General features: G+C 41.1%; 1 protein-coding gene across 4 annotated transcripts in view; it reads right to left on the minus strand.

Moving 5' to 3' along the window:
* Positions 1 to 1,088: 1,088 nt before the first annotated feature.
* Positions 1,089 to 23,514, minus strand: part of LOC125451257 (inorganic pyrophosphatase-like) — a 63,947-nt gene continuing 41,521 nt past the window's right edge. For all 4 annotated transcript variants that reach the window (XM_059643474.1, XM_059643472.1, XM_059643478.1 and 1 more), the window contains 4 exons: positions 17,424 to 17,509; positions 13,555 to 13,624; positions 4,292 to 4,331; positions 1,089 to 1,488 (listed from right to left, as the gene is read on the minus strand). In XM_059643474.1, the coding sequence (XP_059499457.1) occupies positions 1,460 to 1,488; positions 4,292 to 4,331; positions 13,555 to 13,624; positions 17,424 to 17,509 (225 nt within the window). In that variant the 3' untranslated portion in view covers positions 1,089 to 1,459. The remainder of the gene's footprint in view (positions 1,489 to 4,291; positions 4,332 to 13,554; positions 13,625 to 17,423; positions 17,510 to 23,514) is intronic.

Consider the following 23,514-nt stretch of genomic DNA (forward strand, 5'->3'; position numbering starts at 1 on the left):
TCCCTCCATCGCTGACATTTAGGAGAAGCAGTGTGAACTTTCTACAAGATACATTGGAGAAATTAACCCAAGATTTTTAGGTATTACCTTCCAAACCCATGACCACTTCAATTTAGAAGAAGAAAAGCAGCAGATATATGGAAACATCCCACCTTCAAGTTTCCCTCCAAGACATTCACCATCCTGACTTTAAAAGTCATTTCGAATTGTGTTGCTGGGACAAAATCCTGGAATTCCCTCCTTAAGGACATTGTGGGTTTATCTACACCACTTGGATGGCAGTGGTTCAAGAAGGCAGCTCACCACCACCTTCTCAACGGCAGCTCTGGATGGGCAATAAATGCTGGCCCAGCCATGGATACCCATACACCATGAGAGAATAACAAAAGTAGCATTCCCCCTGCACTACACTAAAACATCAGCCTAGATTAGGCAAATCATGACCTACGAGAGGTAAACACCAACGTACACATGTAAAGGGTATTTCTCATTGAAGGTGATGCCCAAGAAAACAAAATAAATAAGTGACAATGTGATCAGAGAACTAATTATTGGTAAGTGATGCGTGCTAACTCCTTTGAGTCAATTTGAAAAACTTTAGACAGTAATGCTGTATCATTTGAAATCTGCTGAAAAATACCAGCTGTACAACAGAAATAAACATATTTGCTATTTTAGCTTTAGACAGTTGAGAGAGAGTTTAGCTCCACCTTTTCAATATACACATTTAATAAGAAAGCTGTCAAGATACTAGTTTGAAACAATCTTCTGATATTGTGATTTAATCAGTACTTTGGCAATTTAAATGTACAGTTCTTGAGAAGCAAAGTTCAATTAAGACCAAGATTTAGTTGTTATAAGGTTCACGTGGATTTTGCTACATTTATATCTTCATTCTGCTTTAAGTCGCCAGGATAACCTGTCACGGTACTGGATTAAACACATATCATACATCTCTTCAAACTTTTGTTATCTTGTTAATAATGGAGCAATTGAACTGAACTGATACTGCCTGTTACACACTATATCGCAAAGCCAAAATTACATCATCTTCACATTCTGATATAAAACAGACATGCTTGTCTATATGGAAAATAAATCAATGAATGTTTATTATCAGGTATGATTTACACTACCACAGAAATGCAGGGTCAATAACACAAGAAAAATACTTATTTTACATCACATTTTGGAAGCACGAGGCAATATGAAACCAATTAAATACAAGTAGTATCCACATACAAACCAGGTAATACCTCCCTGAACAGTGTGCAGAGGAGAAGTACTCAATCATTGAACATTAACTTAATGGGTGACTGCCAATCAGGGCGTCTTCTTGAAGATTCTGTAGACGATATCGCTGACCAATTTCAGACATTTCTGCTTTTAGACTATTCGGATTTGCAGTTTTCAAAAGTAAAACAGAATTTATTCTTTCATGTGTTGATGTGGCCAACATTCACTTGCTCAGAAAATACCACCTATTTACTGGAGAAAGAGAAAATTTACATAAGATCACCCAAAATAATGAGTGGTGCAACTAGCACTGATTGCAGATATCTTTTGAGGACTGCAGTAGCTTCACTATTTATTGAGGGATGAACTGGTATCTGCCAAGATGAAATAATGCATATTTCACTTTTTGTCATATTATAGTAGGTTTCACTTGTTCTCCACATAATGCTTAAATCAAGAAAAGGCATTTATTTCCTCTAATATACAACTTGGAAAGTTAATGAGGGACCACTAATTCTACAAATTGCTGCTATTCTATAAATGCTGCAGTAGGTATTGCAACACTTTACCTAGGCAATTGACATTACTAACTCTAAAATCTTAATTCTATAAAATGTTGCTTCGTGGACAGATGGCTTTTGCTGTCTTAATCCAAAAGTTTCCAAATTGGAAGAGGTAGGGAGTGTAATGAGTTTATTGGTATGCCCAAAGTACATAGGAACAAAGCAACAGCTATTCACTCTGATTCCAGCAGTAACTCTCTGGTACATTGCCTCCATCTACACCATGTTGTACTGGAACCTCAGGTGCAGGTCAGAGATGATTAAAAAGCAAAGACTTTAACATAAACAAAGGCATGAACAAAAATGCAACATGAAAGTACACTTCCCACCCATTTCCTTGTCCAAAAAGTGCAAACTTGAAGGAAAAATAAAAATAAAATTCCATTTAGTTCCGTTTACAACAGATGTATTCCATTTTCACTGTTAAAAATTAAATCTTACTCTGCTGACACTGATGGATACCTACCTCATATGGAAATAAGCAAAACAGATCAAGAGTCCTGTATGGTCCAAAGGTTATTTTGCTATTCAATTTTGACAAGACCACCAAAGAATCATAGAATGACACAGGACAGAGGTAGCTGCAAGATCTACTGCACCTGTGCCAACTCTTTGAAAAGCTATCCAAATTGTTCCATCCCCTTGCTCTTTCCCCATAGCCTTGTGAATTCTTCTCCTTCATTTATTTATCCAATTTTCTTTCAAAAGTTAATATTGAATCCACTTCCACCACAATTTCATTCCAGATCAGAACAAACTTGTGCATAAAAACAACACTGTTTCCTTGGGTCGCTCTTGATCTTTTGCCAATTACCATAAATGTGGTTCTTCTGGTCACTGACCTTTCTGTTGCTAGAAACCACACATCATTTTGAACATCTGTACCAAATCCCTCCTTACTCTCTGGTTGAATGAGAACAACTCCAGTCTTTGCAACCTTTTGAAAGCTTTCACATCTTCAGATTGTGGTGGTGCTGGGAATGGGTTACAATACAGCAGTTCATCAGCATTACTCTAGCGATTTAACATGACTTTCTCGCTGTTGTACGCTACTTATAAAGCCAAGGATCCCCATAACCTTTTTAACAGCTTTCTCAATTTGTGCCCCCTGACACACCAGGTCCTGAAATCGCCTTCAAAACTGCACTATTAAGCACATTACATTTGTGTTAAATTTCTTCTGCCATATGCTTTAAAATTTCACAAGCTGCCTCCATCCTCTCCTGAAGCCTGTTCCTATCTTTTTCTATCTTTGAGAGTTTTGGGACATGTGGAAACATTAAAATGATGCCCTGCATACTCAAATCCCAGCCATTAATATACATCCAAAACAATAGTGGTCCCAACATCGATCCTTGGAATCCTTAAAAAAGCTCCTGCTGCCAAACCTGAGAATATCAAAATTCTTACCTACCCAATAAACTGCTTCCTTGATGGAAAACTAGCAAAGGAGGTATCCAGGCTGCCTGTTTCCAGATCAGTGGCCATATCTCCAGCCACGCTTGAGCATTAGTCATTGGCTTTGTGCCAAAGGTATTGCCAATGCCCTGTTTGAATCTGGATGTTGGTGCCTTTTCCACTTGCAGTTGCACAGTCAAGAAAGTAAGCAAGGCAAACCAAGTTCAGTGAGAAGGTATCAGAAGAAATGGAGGGAACAGAGAGATAGATATATGTGGGGCAGGAGTGTAAAGTCAGAAATCAAGGTGGAGAGAAAGAAGTGAATGAGGGTTGCTCTCTCCTTACACAGAGATGGCTGGACGTGGTTTAGCCTGAGGGCCACCACATATCAAGTGATGGAGAGACTGAAAAAAAGACTCCTTCATGATAACTTCAGCCAATATTGTTCTATGTTCTATGCTGGTGTAACTCTGCATCACAAACCAGTCAACTGAGCTAACTGATGGCTGGTGTTAATGCCATAAATTAGGAAATAAACGTGTTAAGGACGATGTACATGATGGTGCAACTCTGACATCAACATCACATGCTTTTGAAAAGATAGGAAGACCGGAACGAGTTGAAATTTGTATTCTGTATGTTAGAACATATATAAACAGTTTACAAGACTTAGAGTGTGAGGGAGAGTTACTTTTACACAGGGCAAAGCATTAGAATCAGCTGACAGTGCAGGAACAATCTAGTTAGATACAACAGCCTGGACAGTGCAGTATTGACCCACAATGGCCAGAGATTCATGGTAATCAGAGTCCTTGGGAGTTAATTGGCTTTAGTCCATGAAAGTAACAGAATCCTTGAACAAAGAAATATCAACACAAAGTGGCAATCAGTTAGCAGCTCACTGGTTGAATTAAATAGATATGAAAATTGGAAGAAATGTAAAACTGGCTGCCAACTCACTATTGTCTGTTTTACACTTTATTGCCAAAAGTCATGATGATGTCAAAAGAATCAACCTTCTGTTTCAAAACACTAGGAGAACAGCATATATTTCACAAGGTAAACTCACTGAAAATACTGCACTAACATCATACCTTCATCTGGGATACTGTCTGGCTTGACATACTCTGGTGCCTGTAAAACAAAGCATAATTAACACTTGCCTTGTATATAACTTACCAAGTGAACTTTACAACTGAATATTACACATCAGCTGGTTTTGTATTGACTATTATCTGCTTGTGGTTGATTGGTGGGGAAAAAAAGTGTTGTTTAAATTGATGGGATGAAGGGTTAAGTGGAAGTGTAGGGTGGATAAGGTCTGTAAAAATGAATAACAATTCTAAATGATCACACTTCAATGGTCTGTTTCCATCCTCCAGAGGTTAGAGGAACTAGAGTAGGCTGCAGCCTAGGACGAGAAAAGCACACTTAGCGGCAAGCAAAGACCACACTTCTGGATGTAATCTTGTAGCCAGTGAGGATTTAGAAATTTATTGGGTAGAGTTTAATCCAGGCAATGGAGGTCTTAGAAGCCAGCAAGTCCTACATCACGCCCTTTGGGAAAGACCCACAGGATTAGGGACCAGTCTGAGCCCTTAGTGGCCTACATTCCCTGGGATTAAGGAGACTTGAGATGGAAATCTCACTTCCTGGAGATGCTGGCCAAACAATTCCATTAGCTGAGTGCCAACAGGTGCCAACGATACATCTGTCAGAGGCTCAAGGTCAGTGAGGACGATCAACAGGTAAGTGAGGATGGGGGTTGGGCTCACTGGAAGAAAGGAGAAATGGAAGGCTTTTAGCAGACACGCTGCTTCCAGCTGCCAGATCCTTCAATTAGACGAGTGCCTCACAAAGCTTTTCTGCATTCTGAGAACATAGTTGCTGCTGGCAGGAGATGCTTATGCAGGCATTAACTGTACACAAAATTTACCAGAATAGGAAGGCATCCACAAACCATCCTGCCTTGGCTTTATCATTCCACCTAAATGTGTCCCTTGGGAAGGTGGTAAAATCTACCCATTACGGGGCAGACATACTCCCAGGTGATTTGAAGGCTTTCGTGATCAAGCTCTATCTTTAAGTCAAACAAAGCTTAAAAAAAATGGGCTATTAAATTTGCCTGAGCAGATGTAAAGTTGCCAATGATTGAAGCAGAATTTCCTGTATGGCCCTGTTGGGGCAGAGCATCTGTTCAGCCTACAAAACAATTAGTCTCAGGGGCACAGGGCAAGTGACCTTCTGAGTAGGTACCCTCCACTCCAGAGGACAGACCATGGGTGCTCTGATGAGATTCCTCCTCCCATGTGCTGAATTTAGGTGGAGTCAGCTGGAACATTTTATTGCTGATGCAATCCCAGTATAATCATCCAGATGGGTTTTAGCCTTAATTGGCTGTGAAGGCCTCATTATAAACTCCCTACATCATATCCAGTTTCTTCAATTTCCAAGGCAATACTTTAGCATGAATCATTTTGGGAATGACTTTAACTGGACCACCCATTTTAAAATCGTGATTGAAGAAACAAGGCAGTGTCCCCATGGATAAATGGTTCCTTTCCTGATTGTGCAAAGATTTTCCACCATTTACAAGTCTTCAGTCAGGAGAGTAATGTAATACTCACCATGTTACTGGATGTTGCTCTGGAAACAACGAAACGACACAACACTATTCCAGTAAAGGAAATCAATATGCATCCTCTCCAACAATACCAACTATAATATGCATATTCTACAGTAATTCACCAGGTTTATGATGATGATGATGATGATTCCTAGTCCCAAAAATGTTCCCACTAGGAAGACCACAAGCACTAATGACAATAAGTCTTCAGCATATTTCTAATAAAATTGGTTAATCTAATAAATGCTGGAATGTCAGGATACCTCTATCCATGGGATGTGCACCCTTTTCCTTGTGGTCCCGTACAACTATATGTGCATAAAGTTGCATCAATTGCAGCAGCCTGAGTTCTAGATAGTGGAGTATAAGCAGCAGCAAGAATCACAGTGGTCCAGCTGTGAGGCTGAATGTTACACCGATAGCACAATGCTGGATGTGCGAGCTGGGAGACAACAAGTGACCGCCAACCAAATAAGTTGGGCCAGACACAATTGCCAGAGGCTCCAAGTGCATCTTGCTCTTAAGTTCTGAATACTGACGAGTTGCATACTTCATTTGGGGAGGACGACCAGAGTCCGGTCTAGGGCACCACAGGTGGTTTATGGTGGGTAGGAAGAGCTTTGGGAAAGCAACAGATTTGATTTGATTTGACTTATTATTGTCATGTGAACTGAAATATAGTGAAAAATGTTGTTTTACATGCTATAAAGGTAAATCATACCTTACATAAGAGCACCAGGGTAATAGAATAGATTAGAGAATATAGCGTTACAACTTCAGAGAAGGTGCAGAGAAGGATCAACTTTACTATAGGATAGCCCATTTAAAAGTCTAGTAACAGCTGGGAAGAGCCTGTTCTTGAATCTGCTACGTGTATTCAAACTTTTCTATCTTTTACCTGATGGAACAAGGTGGAAGAGATTATAACCGGGGTGGGATGGTGCTGATTGCTATCTCAAGACAGTAAGAAGGGTAGATGGCATCAATAAATGCAAGGCTGGTCTGTGAGATGGACTGGGCTGCATTCACAACTCTCTGTAATTTCTTGTGATCTTGGGTATTGCAACTGCCATACCAAGCTGTGAAGCGTTTGGATAGGATGCTTTCTCGGGTGCATTGTAAAAATTGGTCACTGTCATTGCGGACATGCCGAATTTCCTTAGCCTTCTAAAGAAGCAGTAGTGTTGGTGTGCTTTCTTGACCATAGCATCGACGTTGATGGACAAGGGCAGATTTTGATATTTACTTCTAGGAACATGAAGCTCTTGACCCTCTCCACCTCAGTACCATTGATACAGACATGGGAGTGTCTTCCTCTCCACTTCGTGAAGTCAATGAGCAGCTCCTTCATTTTGCTGACATTGAGGGAGATTGTCGTCTTTACACTGTGCCACTAAGCTCTACATCTCTTTCCTGCACTCTCGTCATTGTTTAAGATCTGACTCACTATTGTGGTGTCATCAGCAAACTTGTAAATGGAGTCAGAGCAGAATTTGGCCATGCAGTCAAGACTGCATAAGGAGTACAGCAAAGGACTGAGTACACAGCCTTGCAGGGCACCAGTATTGAGGATTATTGCAGAGGAAGTGTTGTTGCCTATTCTCACTAATTGCAGTTTGAAAATGAGCATCCAGTGGTGAGGTTGGAGGGGGGAAGCAAAGTCCTAAGTCTGGGAGTTTGAAGATCGGTTTGGTTGAAATTATGGTGTTGAAGGTGGAGTTAAAAATCAATAAATACGATTCTAACGTAGATGTCCCTGCTATCCATACATTTCAGGGATGAGTGTAGGGCCAAGGAGATGGTCTCTGTTGTGGGCCTGTTGCAACAGCAGGTGAATTGTTGCAGATCAAGGCAATCTGAGAGGCTGGAGTTGATGCATGTCATCACTAACCTCCCGAAACACTTCGAAAAGATGCACATCAAAACCACCAGGTGGTAATCATTAAGGCACTGGGATGACAGTAGTCTTGAAGCAAGTGGGAACCTCACACTGTAGTAAGGACAGGTTAAAGATGTCAACAGATACTCCTGCCAGCTGGTCTACACAGGATCTGAGCGCACGGCTGGGTTGGTATTCAGGCCTGTCGCTTTCTGCAGGTTCACACTCAAAAACACCAAGCTGATGTCTGCAATGGTGACTGTGAGTAGAGGTGCACCTGAGACTGTCGGGGCAGATGGCATCATTTCACTGACTGGCCCTGCTGCCAGCTATTCTGCTCCAATTTGCTTGGTAGCCTTTTACATTGTGGAAGCTTTGCCACAGTTGACAAGTGTTCATGTAGTTAGTTTGGGACTATAGTTTAGTCTGGCATTACCATGTATAGGTCATGGTCACTTGACTTGAACGCCTCAGACCTCGACTTCAGTCTTTATCAACAATGGTAGAAACAAAGAGGTAAGCTTCAAAACAGATTGCAAGCTGTTAGGAAGTAGACTAGTAAGAAGAACCTTGTAAAATAGTAATCTCTGGATTAAATAAAACAATTGAGCAGCTGCACTTGTGGCAGGAGGGATGCTATAGGAAGGGTTCTCTAGATTCCGGGGATGTTGGGATTAGTTCTGGGGGCCGTTAGGACTAATACAGTCTGGATCAGATAGGCCAATGGGCGGCAGTTTGAGTTTAATTTAGATGAATATCAGGTGCTGTATTTTTGGAAAGGCAAATCAGCCAGGACTTATACACTTAATGGTAAGGTCCTGGGTAGTGCTGCTGAAAAAAAGAGACCTTGGAGAGCAGGTTCATCGTTCCTTGAAAGTGGAGTCACTGGTAGATAGGACAGTGAATGTGGCATTTGGTATGCTTGCCTTTACTGTTCAGTGCATTGAATACAGAAATTCGGAGGTCACGTTGCGGCTATACAGGACATTGGTTTGGCTACTTTTGGAGTATTGCATGCAATTGGGTCTCCCTACTATAGGAAGGATGTTGTTAAACATGAAAGGTCCAGGAAAGATTTATGGGAATGTTGCCAGGGTTGGATGGTTTCAGCTACAGGGAGAGGCTGAATAGGCTGGGGCTATTTTTCCTATTGCATCAGTGGTTGAGGATGATCTTACAGAAAATTATAAAATCATGACAGGCATGTATAGGGTAAATAGATAAGGTCTTTTCCCCAGAGTGGGAGAGTCCAGAATTAGGTTTAAGGTGAGAGGGGAAAGATATAGAAAGGACCTAAGGAGCAACTTTTTCATGTAGAGGGTGGTGCACATATAGAACGAGCTGCCAGAGTAAGTAGTGCAGGCTGGTACAATTACAACATTTAAAAGGCATCTGGATGGATACATAAACAGGAAGAGTTTAGAGAGATACGGGCCAAATACTGGCAAATGGGACTAGATTTATATAGAATATCTGGTCCACATGGATGAGTTGGACTGAAGGGTCTGTTTCCATGCTGTATATCTCTATGACAGCTTGCAACTAAACACTCCTCACTGGATCAGTGGTAGTGAGGAACAGTTTAAAATAACCTGATAGGGAATGGGAAGTGTGAAGTAGTATTAGGAATAATAAGCTAGGAAGATCAGTTCTTACTAGAATAAGAAATAGCAAGGTATCAGACAAGGCTGGCCAAGGAGTAACACAAGATATAAATTAGCCTTGCAGTGCATGTATATAAATGCACAAGATGTGGTAACCAAGACTGCACAAATAGCCACTTGAAAATGTGCTGCAATGATAGGTAACATTAACACAGTATAATAATTAATTTTTATAAGGATGCTCCACAAGAAAACTAAACAAAACGTGACACTGGATCACATCAGCGATACTAGGAGAGGTGACCAAAAGCTCAGTTAAAACAGTAAGCATTATAAGAAGGGTTTTAAATAAGTGGAGAGAGGGGTGGAGAAGTATAATGTTTAGGAGGATTTTCGCAGCAGTGGAAGACATGGTTGTCAATGGAGAAATGATCAAAATTGAGGATGTGCACACGGCCTGAATTAAAGGCAGACAGTTCTCTGAGGCTTGTGACTTGAGAAAGTTACAAGGAATGGTTGACACAATAGACACAGTCAGAAAAAGAGATGAGAATTTTAAAATAGATTCTTTTAAAAATCCAGCTAAGAATAGTTCCTTAATGTAACATCACAGGTAGACAGGAAGGTGAAGGCGGCATTTGGCATGCTTGGTTTCATCAGTCAGAACACTGACTGCAGGGTTTGGGAGTCATTTTATGGCTGTATAAGACATTGGTAAGGCTATGTTTGGAGCACTGGTTGCCCTTCTATAGGAAGGGTGTTATTGAACAGCCTCACATTTACCATAGCCATGGAAAGGAGCAGTTACCAGGGGAAGATATTTAACTGGGGAAAAGGAAACTATGACGCTATCAGGCAGGTGTTGGGAGTACAGATTGAGAGCAATTATTCCACAGAAAGGGCACAGCAGGCATGTGGAGGCTGTTTAAGGAGCAGTTGTTGCGACTGATGTATAAATTTGTTCCTCAGACAGGTAAGAAGGGGTAAGATTAAGGAGCCTTGGATGACAGGTACAGAGGTGCTGCTTGTCAAAAAGAAAAAGGCAGCGTACGTAAGGTGGAAGAAGCAAGGGTCTAGCACAGCTTTAGAGGATTACAGGTTTGCTCGGAAGGAGCTCAAAAGTGGACTGAGGAGGGCCAGGAGGGGGCACGATAAAGGCTTGGCAGGAAGGATTAGGGAGAACCCGAAGACATTTTACTCATACGTGAGGAATAAGAGAATGATCAGGGAGAAGGAAGGGCCGATCAGGGATAGTGTAGGGAACTTGTGGAGTCTGAGCAGATAGGGGAAGCCCTAAATGGGTTTTTTGCTTCTGTTTTCACTAAGGAAAGGGACCTTGTTGTGAATGAGAACTTTGAGCAGGAAAACAGGCTTGAACAGATCAAGATTAAGGAAGTTCATGTGCTGGAAATTTTGGCAAACATTAAGATTGATAAATCCCCAGGGCCAGACCAGATTTATCCTAGGTTGTTCCGGGAAGCGAGAAAGGAGGTTGCTAAGCCGCTGGCGAAGATCTTTGCTTCCTCACTCTCCATGGGAGTCGTGCCGGAGGATTGGAAGGAGGCAAATGTTGTTCCTCATTTCAAGAAAGGGAATAGGGAAATCCCTGGAAATTACAGACCAATAAGTCTTACGTCTGTCGTCAGCAAGGTTTTGGAAAGAATTCTGAGGGATAGGATTTATGACTATTTGGAAAAGCATAGCATGATTAAAGGGAGTCAGCATGGTTTTGAGAGGGGCAGGTCATGCCTTACAAATCTTATTGAGTTCTTTGAGGGAGTCATGAGACAGGTTGACGAGGGTCGAGCAGTAGATGTGGTGTACGTGGACTTTAGCAAGGCATTTGATAAGGTTCCCCATGGCAGGCTCATTCATAAAGACAGGAGGTATGGGATACAGGGTGATTTGGCTGTCTGGATTCAGAATTGGTTGGCTGACAGGAGGCAGAGAGTGGTTGTAGATGGTAAAATATTCTGCCTGGAGGTCAGTGCTGAGTGGTGTCCCGCAGGGCTCTGTTCTTGGGCCTCTGCTCTTTGTAGTTTTTATAAATGACTTGGATGAGGAGGTTGAGGGGTAGGTTAGCACATTTGCTGATGACACAAAGGTTGGAGGTGCTGTTGATAGTATCGAGGGCTATTGCAGGCTTCAGCGAGACATTGACAGAATGCAGAGCTGGGCTGAGAAATGGCAGATGGAGTTCAACCTGGATAAATGCGAAGTGATGCATTTTAGAAGGTCAAACTTAAATGCTGAATATAGGATTAAAGGCAGGATTCTCGGCAGTGTGGAGGAACAGCAGGATGTTGGTGTTCAAGTGCATAGCTCCCTCAAAGTTGTCACCCAGGTGGATAAGGTTGTTAAGAAAGCAAATGGTGTTTTGGCTTTCATTAACAGGGAGATCGAGTTTAAGAGTCGCGAGGTTATGCTGCAGCTCTACAAAAGCCTGGTGAGGCCACACTTGGAATATTGTGTCCAGTTCTGGTTGCCCTATTATAGGAAAGATGTGGAGGCTTTGGAGACAGTGCAAAGGAGGTTTACCAGGACGCTGCCTAGACTGGAGGGCTTGTCTTACGAGGAGAGGTTGACTGAGCTCGGACTTTTCTCTCTGGAGAGAAGAGGGAAGAGAGGTGACCTGATCGAGGTGTACAAGGTGATGAGAGGCATGGATAGAGTTGATAGCCAGAGACTTTTCCCCAGGGCAGGATTGACTGCCACGAGGGGTCATAGTTTTAAGGTGTTAGGAGGATGGTATAGAGGAGATGTCAGAGGGAAGTTCTTCTCCCAGAGACTTGTGAGCGCATGGAATAGTTTACCAGTGGTAGTCGTGGAAGCGGAGTCATTAGTGACATTTAAGCGTCTGCTGGACATGCACATGGACAGCAGTGAATTGAGGGGAATGTAGGTTAGGTTATTTTATTTTTGAATTAGGATTATTCCACAGCACAACAGCGTGGGCCGAAGGGCCTGTACTGTGCTGTACTTTTCTATGTTCTATGAACTGAAAAGGGTACAAAAAAGATTTATAAGCATGTTATCGAGACTGGAGGGTTTGTGTTATAAGGAGAGGTTGGATAGGCTAGGAAGTTTTTGCCTGCAACATAGGAAGCTGAGGATAGAGGTTTACAAAATCCCGAGTGATATTGATCAGGTAAATCGCGGGGTAGGAGTTTTAAACACTAAAGAGGGTATAGGTTTAAGGTGAGAGGGGAAAGATCTAAAAGGGACAAGACAGGAACAAGCTGCCAGAAGTAGTGGTGGAAGCAACTCCATTTACAATATTTAAAAGACATTGGACAGGTATGTGGATAGGAAAGGCTTAGAGGGATATGGGCCAAACACAGGCAAATGAGACTAGTTTAGTTTAGGGATCCTGGTCGGCCTGGACAAGTTGGTCCGAAGGATTTATTTCAGCGCTGTATGATGCTATGATTCTCATCAACATGGCTGCTGATGCAAATGAAATCCCTGCCAAAGTACTAAAAGAAGGCAGGGTATATAGCCTGATCGCTCTCATCTGGAAGGAGACAAACGTGCCAAAGGATTTCCACAATGCCATAATTGTGATCATCATTAGGGAGGGGGAAAAGTCTGATTACAGCAACTACACAGGGGGGCTCCCTGCTGTCCGCAACATGGAAGGTCACTACACCATGTTGATTGCTTCTCCCTGTGGCTGAAGAGCTCTTCCCAGAGTCATAATGCAGGTTCTGTCCATCAAATAACACAGTGGAGATGGTTTTCAAAGCAAGACGAATTCAAGAAAAAATGCAAAGAACAGTATCAAATTCTATACTACCCTTTCTCAACATCACAAAGGCTGCCAACTTTGTCAACTGGGAGGGACTATGGAGCGTCAGACTTGGTTGCCCTCAGAAATTCATCACCGACCTTGGCTTGCTGCACACTTTGTGATCCTCACCTATGATTCATTGCAGACCCAACACATGTGCAAACTGGGGTCAAGCAAGATTATGTCATTGGTTTTGTTTGGCCAAATGACCATTCCTCTATCCTTGATGCTGCTAATGCCCCACTTTTTCATTTCTTGGCATGGTTCAGTCTGGTTAAATTCATCTGCCAAAGTTGATTGGTTTAATTCACCACACAACCTAGGACTTTAGTTTTGCATCACTCATTCATGAAAAACGCATCCATAAGACGTAACATCACTGACACTGTCTAAATAAAGCATGCAACTTATCTCTAGCATTACAGTATCAGGGTACACTGAAACTGGTTTGTACTTACTGATTGTACAATTGCTTCTGCTTCTGTGTGACTACAACAGAAAGGGCTATCACGGATTGACACATTTTTGCTGAAGTTAAAAACAAAGAAAATTACAACATTTACTTAAGTGTACAAACAAAAATATTTAAACATCTATAATTATAAAAATAATTAGTGGAGCCGGTTCATTTTCCAAGTTATTGTAGAGTTCTTAAGAGAGCAACAACTTATATTTTCCTATTGGTTTGTAACTTGTTTGTAATGTTAGGGATCATATTCTCAGCAAATAATGAATGTTTTTAATCATCTTATGTACTTTTAATAAAATAAAACCAGAAAACATTAGGGGCATTTAAACAGGCCTTGGATAAGCATATGGATGATGATGGGATAGTGTAGGGGGAGGGGCTTAGATTAGGTCACAGGTCGGCGCAACATCGAGGGCCGAAGGGCCTGTTCTGCGCTGTATTGTTCTATGTTCTAAAACAAAAGGTAAGTGAAATAAATGAACGAACAGGAGCCACAGAACTGTGATAATTCCTGTCCAGCCTTTTTAGTGACTAATAAATATTATAACCACATCAACTCCATGTCCAAGGACAATTAGGAGAAACAAAAGCCACAAAAGGCTGGTTTAGGGCTGAGCTGGGAATTAAGGTATCACATTGAATTGCCCAGCATTTGCAGTGTAGAAATAGACTGCTAAGATTTTAATGGAAATCTGCAAGTTTCTTTTATCAATTTTTGTTATTGCGCCTTGCTACCAACTTTGGTTTGCTCCGGTTGATTTGTTTTAGTATTTAAAGTATTAGAAACAGATTATTCAATCCATGGCAGTGGATGTGCTCCACGTGAATCTCCTCCCACACTATTTTCTTGATTTCACGTTCTAACCTTATTTCCTTTCTCTTTTTCCCCATACTACAGTGTCACTTCATTGTCCGTTGACCATTTTTCAAATCAGCTATAATTTGTGGTAGCGAGTTTTGAGAAGATTTGTAGCTCAGGTTGAGGTTCTGGATGTGAGTTTGCTCGCTGAGCTGGAAGGTTCGTTTTCAGACGTTTCGTCACCATTCTAGGTAACATCAGTCAGCCTCCGATGAAGTGCTGGTGTTATGTCCTGCTTTCTATTTATCTGTTTAGGTTTCCTTGGATTGGTGATGTCATTTCCTGTTCTTTTTCTCAAAGGATGGTAGATTGGCTCCAAATCAATGTGTTTGTTGATGGAGTTCCGGTTGGAATGCCATGCTTCTAGGAAGTCTCGTGCGTGTCTCTGTTTGGCTTGTCCTAGGATGGATGTGTTGTCCCAATCAAAGTGGTGTCCTTCCTCATCTGTGTGTAAGGATACTAGTGATAGTGGGTCATGTCGTTTTGTGGCTAGTTGATGTTCATGTATCCTGGTGGCTAGCTTTCTGCTTGTTTGTCCAATGTAGTGTTTGTCACAGTTCTTGCAAGGTATTTTGTAGATGACATTCATTTTGCTTGTTGTCTGTATAGGGTCTTTTAAGTTCATTAGCTGCTGTTTTAGTGTGTTGGTGGGTTTGTGGGCTACCCTGATGCCAAGAGGTCCGAGTAGTCTGGCAGTCATTTCAGAAATGTCTTTGATGTAGGGGAGAGTTGTTATGGTTTCTGGGCCCGTTTTGTCTGTTTGTTTGGGCTTGTTGCTGAGAAATTGGCGGACTGTGTTCATTGGATACCCGTTCTTTTTGAATACGCGGTATAGGTGATTTTCTTCTGCTCTTCGTAGTTCCTGCAGTGTGTGGTGGCTTGTTGGAATAATGTTCTAATGCAGCTTCGTTTGTGGGCGTTGGGATGGCTGCTCCTGTAGTTCAGTATTTGGTCCGTATGTGTTGTTTTCCTGCAGATGCTGGTTTGAAGTTTTCCATTGACTGTTCGTGGATGTGTGGATTTGGAAAATGGTTTTACAGTTGGTTGCCCTTCCTGCCTCTAAACCACCTCACTTTTCTGGGCTGGGGGCACTTGGCTCATGACCGCATTACACCTTGGCCCAACATGGGAAAAAGAGCTGAGGTGAATGTCACCGCACTGACCAGACCATAACAGGAATGGCCCAAACAGGCCATTCAGTCCCCCAAGCCTAGTCTGCCATTCAATAAGACCATGGCTGATCTGATATTCCTTGCATCCACTTTCCTTCAGCCTTAAATGTACACAAGGACTCTGCTTACACAGCTCTCTGTGGCAAGGAGTTCCAAAGATTCACAACCCTCAGAAGAAATTCCTCCCCATCTCAGTCTAAATTTGGTGCCCTTAATTCTGAGTCAATACTCTCTGATCCTAGGCTCTGCCATGAGGGGAAACAATTTTTCATTGTTTATTCCATCAAGCCCCTTAAGAATCCTATGTGTTTCAACAAGATCACCTCTCATACTCTTCTAAACTCCGGTGAGTAGAATCCCAATCTGCTTAGCCTCTGCTCAGAAGACAATCCCTCCATATTGCATGTCAGCATTTGACGGAGTACAGAATCTAAAAGCACTAAGAAAACTGGAATCAATGGGAATCGTGGGGAAATCTCGCTCTGCTGGTTGGAGTCATACCTATTTGAATTATTTGAAATCAATTGTCTTAATCCCAGGGCATCACTAGGAGTCACCCAGGGTAATGTTCAAGGCCTAGCTGCTTCTTTTAATGATATTCCTCCATTATGAAGTCAGATTTGGGGATGTTCACTGACGAGTGCACAATATTCAGTATTATTCATAACACCTTAGATAGTGAAGCAGCCTGTGATCGTATGCAGCAAGATCTGGGCAACATCCAGGCTGGGCTGATAAGTGGCAAATAAGAGTTACATCACAAGTGGCAAACAATGACAGCCCACAGAGTGAATCTAACTTTTGTATCTGTTACGTTACCATTGCTGAGTCTACCATTATCAACATCCTGACGGTTACCAGTGAACTGAGCTAGTCTTGTAAATACTGTGGCAAACAACAGAGCTCCTGACTCCAACAATAATGGCTATCCACAAAAATGCACAAGTCAGCAGTGAGACAATACTCTTCACCTGAATGGGGAGGCTCCAACAATAAGTTTGCACGATCTAGAACAAAGTAGACCACTTAACCAGCACCCCAACGTACAATGATAGTGCATTGACAATCTTATCGACACATTGCAGTAACTGAACACAATTCTTCATCAGCACCAGTCAAACCTGTAACCTCTACCACTTAAAGGGACATGGTCAGCAGATACATGGGATCACCATCACCTGCAAGTTTCCTCCAAGCCAAACACTGTCTTGACTTAGAACTATATTGCCATTTTTTCACTGATACTATGCAAAAACCTTAAAATGCTCTTTGTAACAGTACTATAGGTGTTCCTACACCCGAAGAACTGCAGTGGCTCAAGATGGCAGCTCATCATTAAGGCAATTAAAGAGCAGCAAAAAATGTTGGGCCTAGCTGGCATTGCCCACAATCATGAACAAATAAAAATACCCATCTTGGCTTGTGCACACCAGTGGTTGGGTACATCTTACCCTATCATATCCTTCTTGTCCCTTCTCCCTCCTTAACTTATCTAGTCTTCACTTAAAATGTACTTACGCTATTTATCACAATTACTCCATGGCTGCACGAACTATATTCTGATCATGATAAAATCTAGTGAGTCAGATTTTCTCTATAAATGCGGGAATAAAGATGACTCCCAGTATCTATTATTTAATTAAGTTCAGTTTAATCTCTGAGCGACTAGAGCAAAATAGCGAAAAGTGCGATTTTATTTGTGAGCTAATTGGAACACACCATCTACACATACCACCACAAATATATATATTTTTGTGTAATTTTTAAAAGAAAATATACAAATTTAGAATACAATTACTGTTGTAGTTGAACATTTTTGAAACTCACCAACTAATACTACCTCCATCAGTCTCCTTGCAGATTAAAGATTGCCAGTATTGATGAGTAGACTTAATCACGCCAAGAGCAAAATTCTACAAGTAAAGTCACAAGTATCATGTTTATCCACCTGTATGGCTACATAGTCACAACTATCAGTAAAATTGTTTAAAAGTAGTAAGAAAAGAGTAACATAACACCAATGAGGAGCAGGAGGCAGCCACTTAGATTCACTATTCAGTAAGATCATAGCTGATCTGATTACTCCATATTCCTGCACAGCCCACAATAATCTTTCATCTCCTTGTAGAATCTATCTACACTTACCGTTTTAAAAAAAAATCCAAGGGCCTTGCACCCACCACCTCTTCAGGAAAAGCATGCCAAAGACTCATGACCATCTGTGAGAAGGAAATTCTCCTCACCACTGCCTTCTGTTAGTGACCCTTTACTTCGCAAAAGTGTATGGCTGTAGCTTCTTCAATAAGACAAAACATCCTTTTGACATTCATCCCGTCAAGGCCCCACAAGATGCTGGATGTTTCAATTTTAATCAAATTTTAATCTTCTACATGCCAACTGATACAAGCCTAGCCTGTTCAACCTTTCCTCATTAGACAACCTGCCCAGGTTTTACTCTTGCAAACCTGCCCTGAACTGTTGCCTACTCATCCTTATTCGTCTTTTAGTAAGTAAACCAAAAACACGCACAGTATTAGTGGTCTCACCAATATCTTGCATAACTGGATGCTGTGAATTTGGGTGGAGTATTGTGGATTGGGAGGCAGTGTATTAGAATTTGGCGTCTGCAAAATGTTAAGGGGGGGGAAGCAGTGCATAGTTCCATTAAAAGATGATGTGCTTTTTCCATGCTTAGAGATTTTAAAAAGGACATCTGTGAGCAGCTTGAAAGTTTGCAAGAGCACAGAGGGCACCCAAATTAAATCATTTGTATCAAAAGGCTACACAGTTAGCAGGGCAAGCAGCAGTTTTGTTATCAAGACAACAAGTTTTGAATTTAGCCAATCAATTTCAACAATGCACTTTAATATCAAAAGCCAATTAAATTTTAATCTGATGGCTTTGACAACATAGGACTAATCCTACTGTAAGATATTGATATTTCATCAAGGATACAAAAGAGGGCAGTTGGACAAAGACAGGAGAACTAACAGCCATCCACCAGAGTTAACAGCTCTCAAGAGAGAATCGCTGGCTCTCACAGTCTTCTCTAAGTTTTACAGAAAGCATCATCTAAATCAAAGGCATCTATGGCACAACCAGTTAATATTCCTGACAGAAGAATTGACAGAGGTGGTGCTCCTGATAGAGAAAGTATTCCTGACAGAACATTCGACGGAAAAGGCACAGAACATTCTGGAAGACACGTAACCTGGCTGTAACTTTGAGGGGCTACATTCTATTTTATTTTATATAGAACATAGAACATAGAACATTACAGCACAGTGCAGGCCCTTCGGCCCTCGATGTTGTGCCGACCTGTCATACCGATCTGAAGCCCATCTAACCTACACTATTCCATGTACGTCCATATGCTTATCCAATGACGACTTAAATGTACCTAAAGTTGGCGAATCTACTACCATTGCAGGCAAAGCGTTCCATTCCCTTACTACTCTCTGAGTAAAGAAACCACCTCTGACATCTGTCCTATATCTTTCACCCCTCAATTTAAAGCTATGCCCCCTCGTGCTCGCTGTCACCATCCTAGGAAAAAGGCTCTCCCTATCCACCCTTGGTTATTTAGTTCCCAGCCCTAATCTGCTTGCTGCCACATCTCTGTGATACTCACAATATCGTGCCCTCCAATTTCATTCTGTACTACAAGTTCATTGTTTCATGGGGGTTTGTATTTATTGGAAGAGCTTACCATAAGAATCTGATTTTATTTGGGAACAGTTAGTAGTTAGAACGGGTTTATTTGATTTGTTAAGCGTTTCGTTAATTTGTTCACTGTTAGAGTTAGATAAATAAATTGTTATTTGTTGAATTTAAAGTGAATGTCAGGGAATTATTTTATTTGTCCACTGGAAGTGACTAAACGGCAGGTTACACCACTTTTCATACTCCTTTTACAGATTACAGGGCGAGGTAGTCCTCTTTGGCTGTTTCGGTTGTAGTTCACTGAGTGGGGAGAGCTCAACCTCCTTTAGAACATTGGAGCACAATCTCCTTTTATGTGTACTCAATTCTGCTCACAGTAAACAATGACATTTCATGTGTGGTCATAACAAATTGACTAAAGCCCAATTATACTATGGACAGTTTTAAAATCTTAATTCTAAAATGTTTTGTTTTAAGAATTCTACCCCTACAGGCAAATAAAAGACTGCAAATGTAAATTCAGTCTGGCAAAGCTCTGAGAGACCCATGGAACATCACACGTTTAGAATGGCAGGGAAACTTCAAACAGAGACAGTGACATAACTAAGAGAGAGATTGAGTGGGCTGACTAGCTCTCTCTCCACTAACCTACCCTTTCCCCTCACACTTTCGGTGCAAAACTACGTTTTCCAGAAATTTTGTGCATTTCCTGCCTCTAGGAATATACAAAGATAGAACTAAAATCCAACTGCAAGCCTGGTCTGTGACAGATAGTGAACAAAGATGTGCCAATGAACAGGTCCATGAGTACCAGCTGGGGGTTTTGGTACTAGCCTACTATGGCAGTCACAGTTAAAGAATCACCTTTGTGTTGAGAGTTAAAAGGACTCTCTTGCTCACTACTCAGTAAGAAGGAAACAGAACAAGAAGGAATATTCCTACACATGCTGCCAGCCAATCACCATCAACAAGAAATAGGACAAAATAATTTTAACTAACCACAAAAGCCAATAATCCTGAAATCAACTGTTCAATTATCATCATAGTACTATCTTCACAATTGACCCAGAGAGACTGATCTGTACATCTTTGAAAGCTCATTGCTTTTGGATTTACTTCTTATTCCTAATTTGTGTATGTGTGTTGTGTTATTTCTTTTTTTGTTTAGTTACCAGTAAACTCACTCTTTAGTTAATGGTAAAAAAGCCTCCTTGGTCTGGAGAAGAACATTAATGATTTCAGGATACTGAGCAAGGCAAGGGAGGAGATTGCTGGGACTTTGACAGAGCTTTTTACATCCTCTTTAGTCAAGGGTGAAGTCCTAAAAGACTGGAGAACAGCTGATATAGCTTTTTATTTAAGAGCAACAGGGGTAACCCAGGAAATTATAGGCCGGTGAGCCTTACATCAGTGGTAGGGAAATAACTGGAGAGGGTCCTTCGGTATAGGCTTTACTTGCATTTGGAAAAGAATCGACTCATTAGGGACTGTCAGCATTGCTTTGGGCGGGGTAGGTCTTATCTCACAAATTTGATTTTTTTTGGAAATGACAAACATGATTGATAACTGCAGGGCAGTGGATGTTGTCTACATGGAATCCATGATAAGCTGGTAAATTGGATACAAAATTGGTTTAATCATAGAAGACAAAGGGTAGTTGTGGAGCGGTGATTCTTTTGAGTGGAGGTCTGTGACCAGTGGTATTCTGCCAGGATCAGTACTGAGACCTCAGTTACTTGCAATATTTATAAATGATCTGGATGAAAATATAGATGGTCTGATTAGTAAGCTTGCAGATGACACAAAAATTGGTGGAGTGATGATTAGTGAGGAAGGTTGTCAAAGAATACAGCAAGACATAAATCAGTTGGAAAGTTGGGTAGAGAAACGGCAGATGGAGTTTAATCTGGACAAGCATGAGGTGATGCATTTTGGGAAGTCAAATGCAACAGCAAAGTACACAGTAAGTGGCAGGAGCACTGACATACAAAATGATTTTGGGATGCAAGTTCATAGCTCCCTGATGGTGGCAAAACAAGTGGATAGTGTGATCACGAAGATGCCGGCATAGTTGTCTTTTATCAATCGAGGCACTGATTATACAAGTTGTTAAGTCATTTTGCAGGTGTATAAAACTTTAGTTAAGCCACATTTGGAGTATTAGGTGCAGTTCTAGTTGCCATGCTATAGGAAGGATGTGCAAGTTTTGGACAGCATGTGAAAGAGGTTTACCAGGATGTTGCATCGAAACAAGTATGTTAGCTATAAGGAGAGATTGGACAAGCTTGGATCATTTTGCTAGAGCACTGGCGGCTGAGGGGTGACCCAATGTAAGTATATATAATTATGAGCGGCCTGGATAGGATGAATAGTCAGTCTTTTCTCCCCAGGGTGGAAATATTAAATACTAGGAGGCATTGGTTTAAGGTGACAGCAAACATGTTTAAAGGAGATGTGTAATGCACATGCTGCCAGAGGAGATGTTAGAAGCAAATACGATGGCGATGTTTAAGAGGCAATTAAACAGACACAATGACAGGCAGGGAATAGAGGGATATAGACTACATGCAGGCAGATGGGATTAGTTTAGATTGGCATCAAGATTGGCGAAGATGTAGTGGGTTGAAGAGCCTGGATCTACATTGTACTTTTCTACATGTATAAAGGCGTCTACAAGGGAGGGATCCTTTTTAAATTCATTTTGTTGCCATCAACCAAGAGAGCAGATGAATAAAAAAATGGTAGGCAGCTCATTCCTCCTCACCTGCTTGTTTAATGAGTTGGGGTATCTGTTTGGAACTGTTCAGGGTCTGGTCGTGACATGACATTAGCTTTCCCAATTACTTCCTGTACCTGCATATTAACCATTTCTGATTCGTACAGGCGGACATCCAGATTCCTCTGCGTCTTAGTATCAACAAAATTCAAAATGACTTTTTTCACTGGTTTAGTTTTGAGTTATTTGCAACTGGTAATGCACAAGAAAATATGTTTTCATTTAACATTTACACTTGCAAAGGAAATGAGGGGGAAAAAAAATCAAAGTTGCAGAATTGTGAAAACTTGTTTTCCAGTAACTGCCATTTTTTATAATGTGACTTCTCGGAACATATACGGTAACTCCTTGCTTAAAGGTGTTGCAATTTTGAAAATTGTTGCGCTAAGTAAGGCGACTTCAAGTGAAACATGAGCTCCTGCAGCAATCAACGTAAAAGCTGTAGGATTTTCCATTTCACAAAAAAATTAAATCATTACAACCTCTAATTTGACATACGCTACATTACTAAATTCCTATGGTGTTAAAGGAAATAGCTGTTTAAAAAATTACAGAATAAAAGAACACAGTTTTCTAGTTACAGTACCTCCTGCTTCCACCTTCACAACCCACAATCGCCTTTACCCCTATCCTTAGAAACATTCTGCAACCTTTCTTCTGTCAGCCTATTTTCTTATTTTCTGTTCAATTTACAGGTGTGACACACCATGCTACAGAAATGCAGGGTCTGTTGCAATTCATGGCTTGATGTTGTGATCCCAATAACAATGAATACTGGAACTGTAGCTGATATTGATGATTGCAACAGCACTGCAATTTCAAGTGATTGCAACTGCTCTGAATACCACAAATTGAGGTGTTTTTCAATGGGTTCCAGAGTGCACACATTGGTGGTCCTGCTAGACTGTTCTGTAAAGCTTAACAGACCTTAAAATCTGGTAATTTGGTAGATTATCCCAGAGTTACACCCATTTTCAAAAACTATTGTGGGTCAACATTAGCAGACTAATAGATGCCAGGCATGTTCAAGCGTATATGACAAAGAAGTAGAACTGCTGCTACCTCTCACCGGCACTTCTTTTTCTAGGGGCCTCACTCACATTGGAATGCACTATTTTGATACCAGAAAGAGAAATATCATTGGTAGGTCTAGTAAATGTAAACTTGCAACAACACAGTCACTTCTCAAGATCTTTTGGTATTTTTATTCCCCCACAGTCAGGCATTATTGTAAAGTATGCTTTAGATTTAAAACTTAATAGTTACTTGAGGAATTTAACGCAATTTTCAGATCAGCTATCAGAACTTAACATATTGAAAGACAATAAAAAACTAGGAGACATTCCTAACAATTTCAGTTCAGCAGGGCAACCACCAAATTAGGCTGTCGATTCTACTCTGGACAGGTTGGGGGGTGGGGATGCAAATTATGAATCAGTTTGGAGCTGGGTTTTAAACAAGAACAAAATGGTATATTTT

Source organism: Stegostoma tigrinum, chromosome 3 (assembly GCF_030684315.1).
Source record: "Stegostoma tigrinum isolate sSteTig4 chromosome 3, sSteTig4.hap1, whole genome shotgun sequence".
Lineage (NCBI taxonomy): Eukaryota > Metazoa > Chordata > Chondrichthyes > Orectolobiformes > Stegostomatidae > Stegostoma > Stegostoma tigrinum.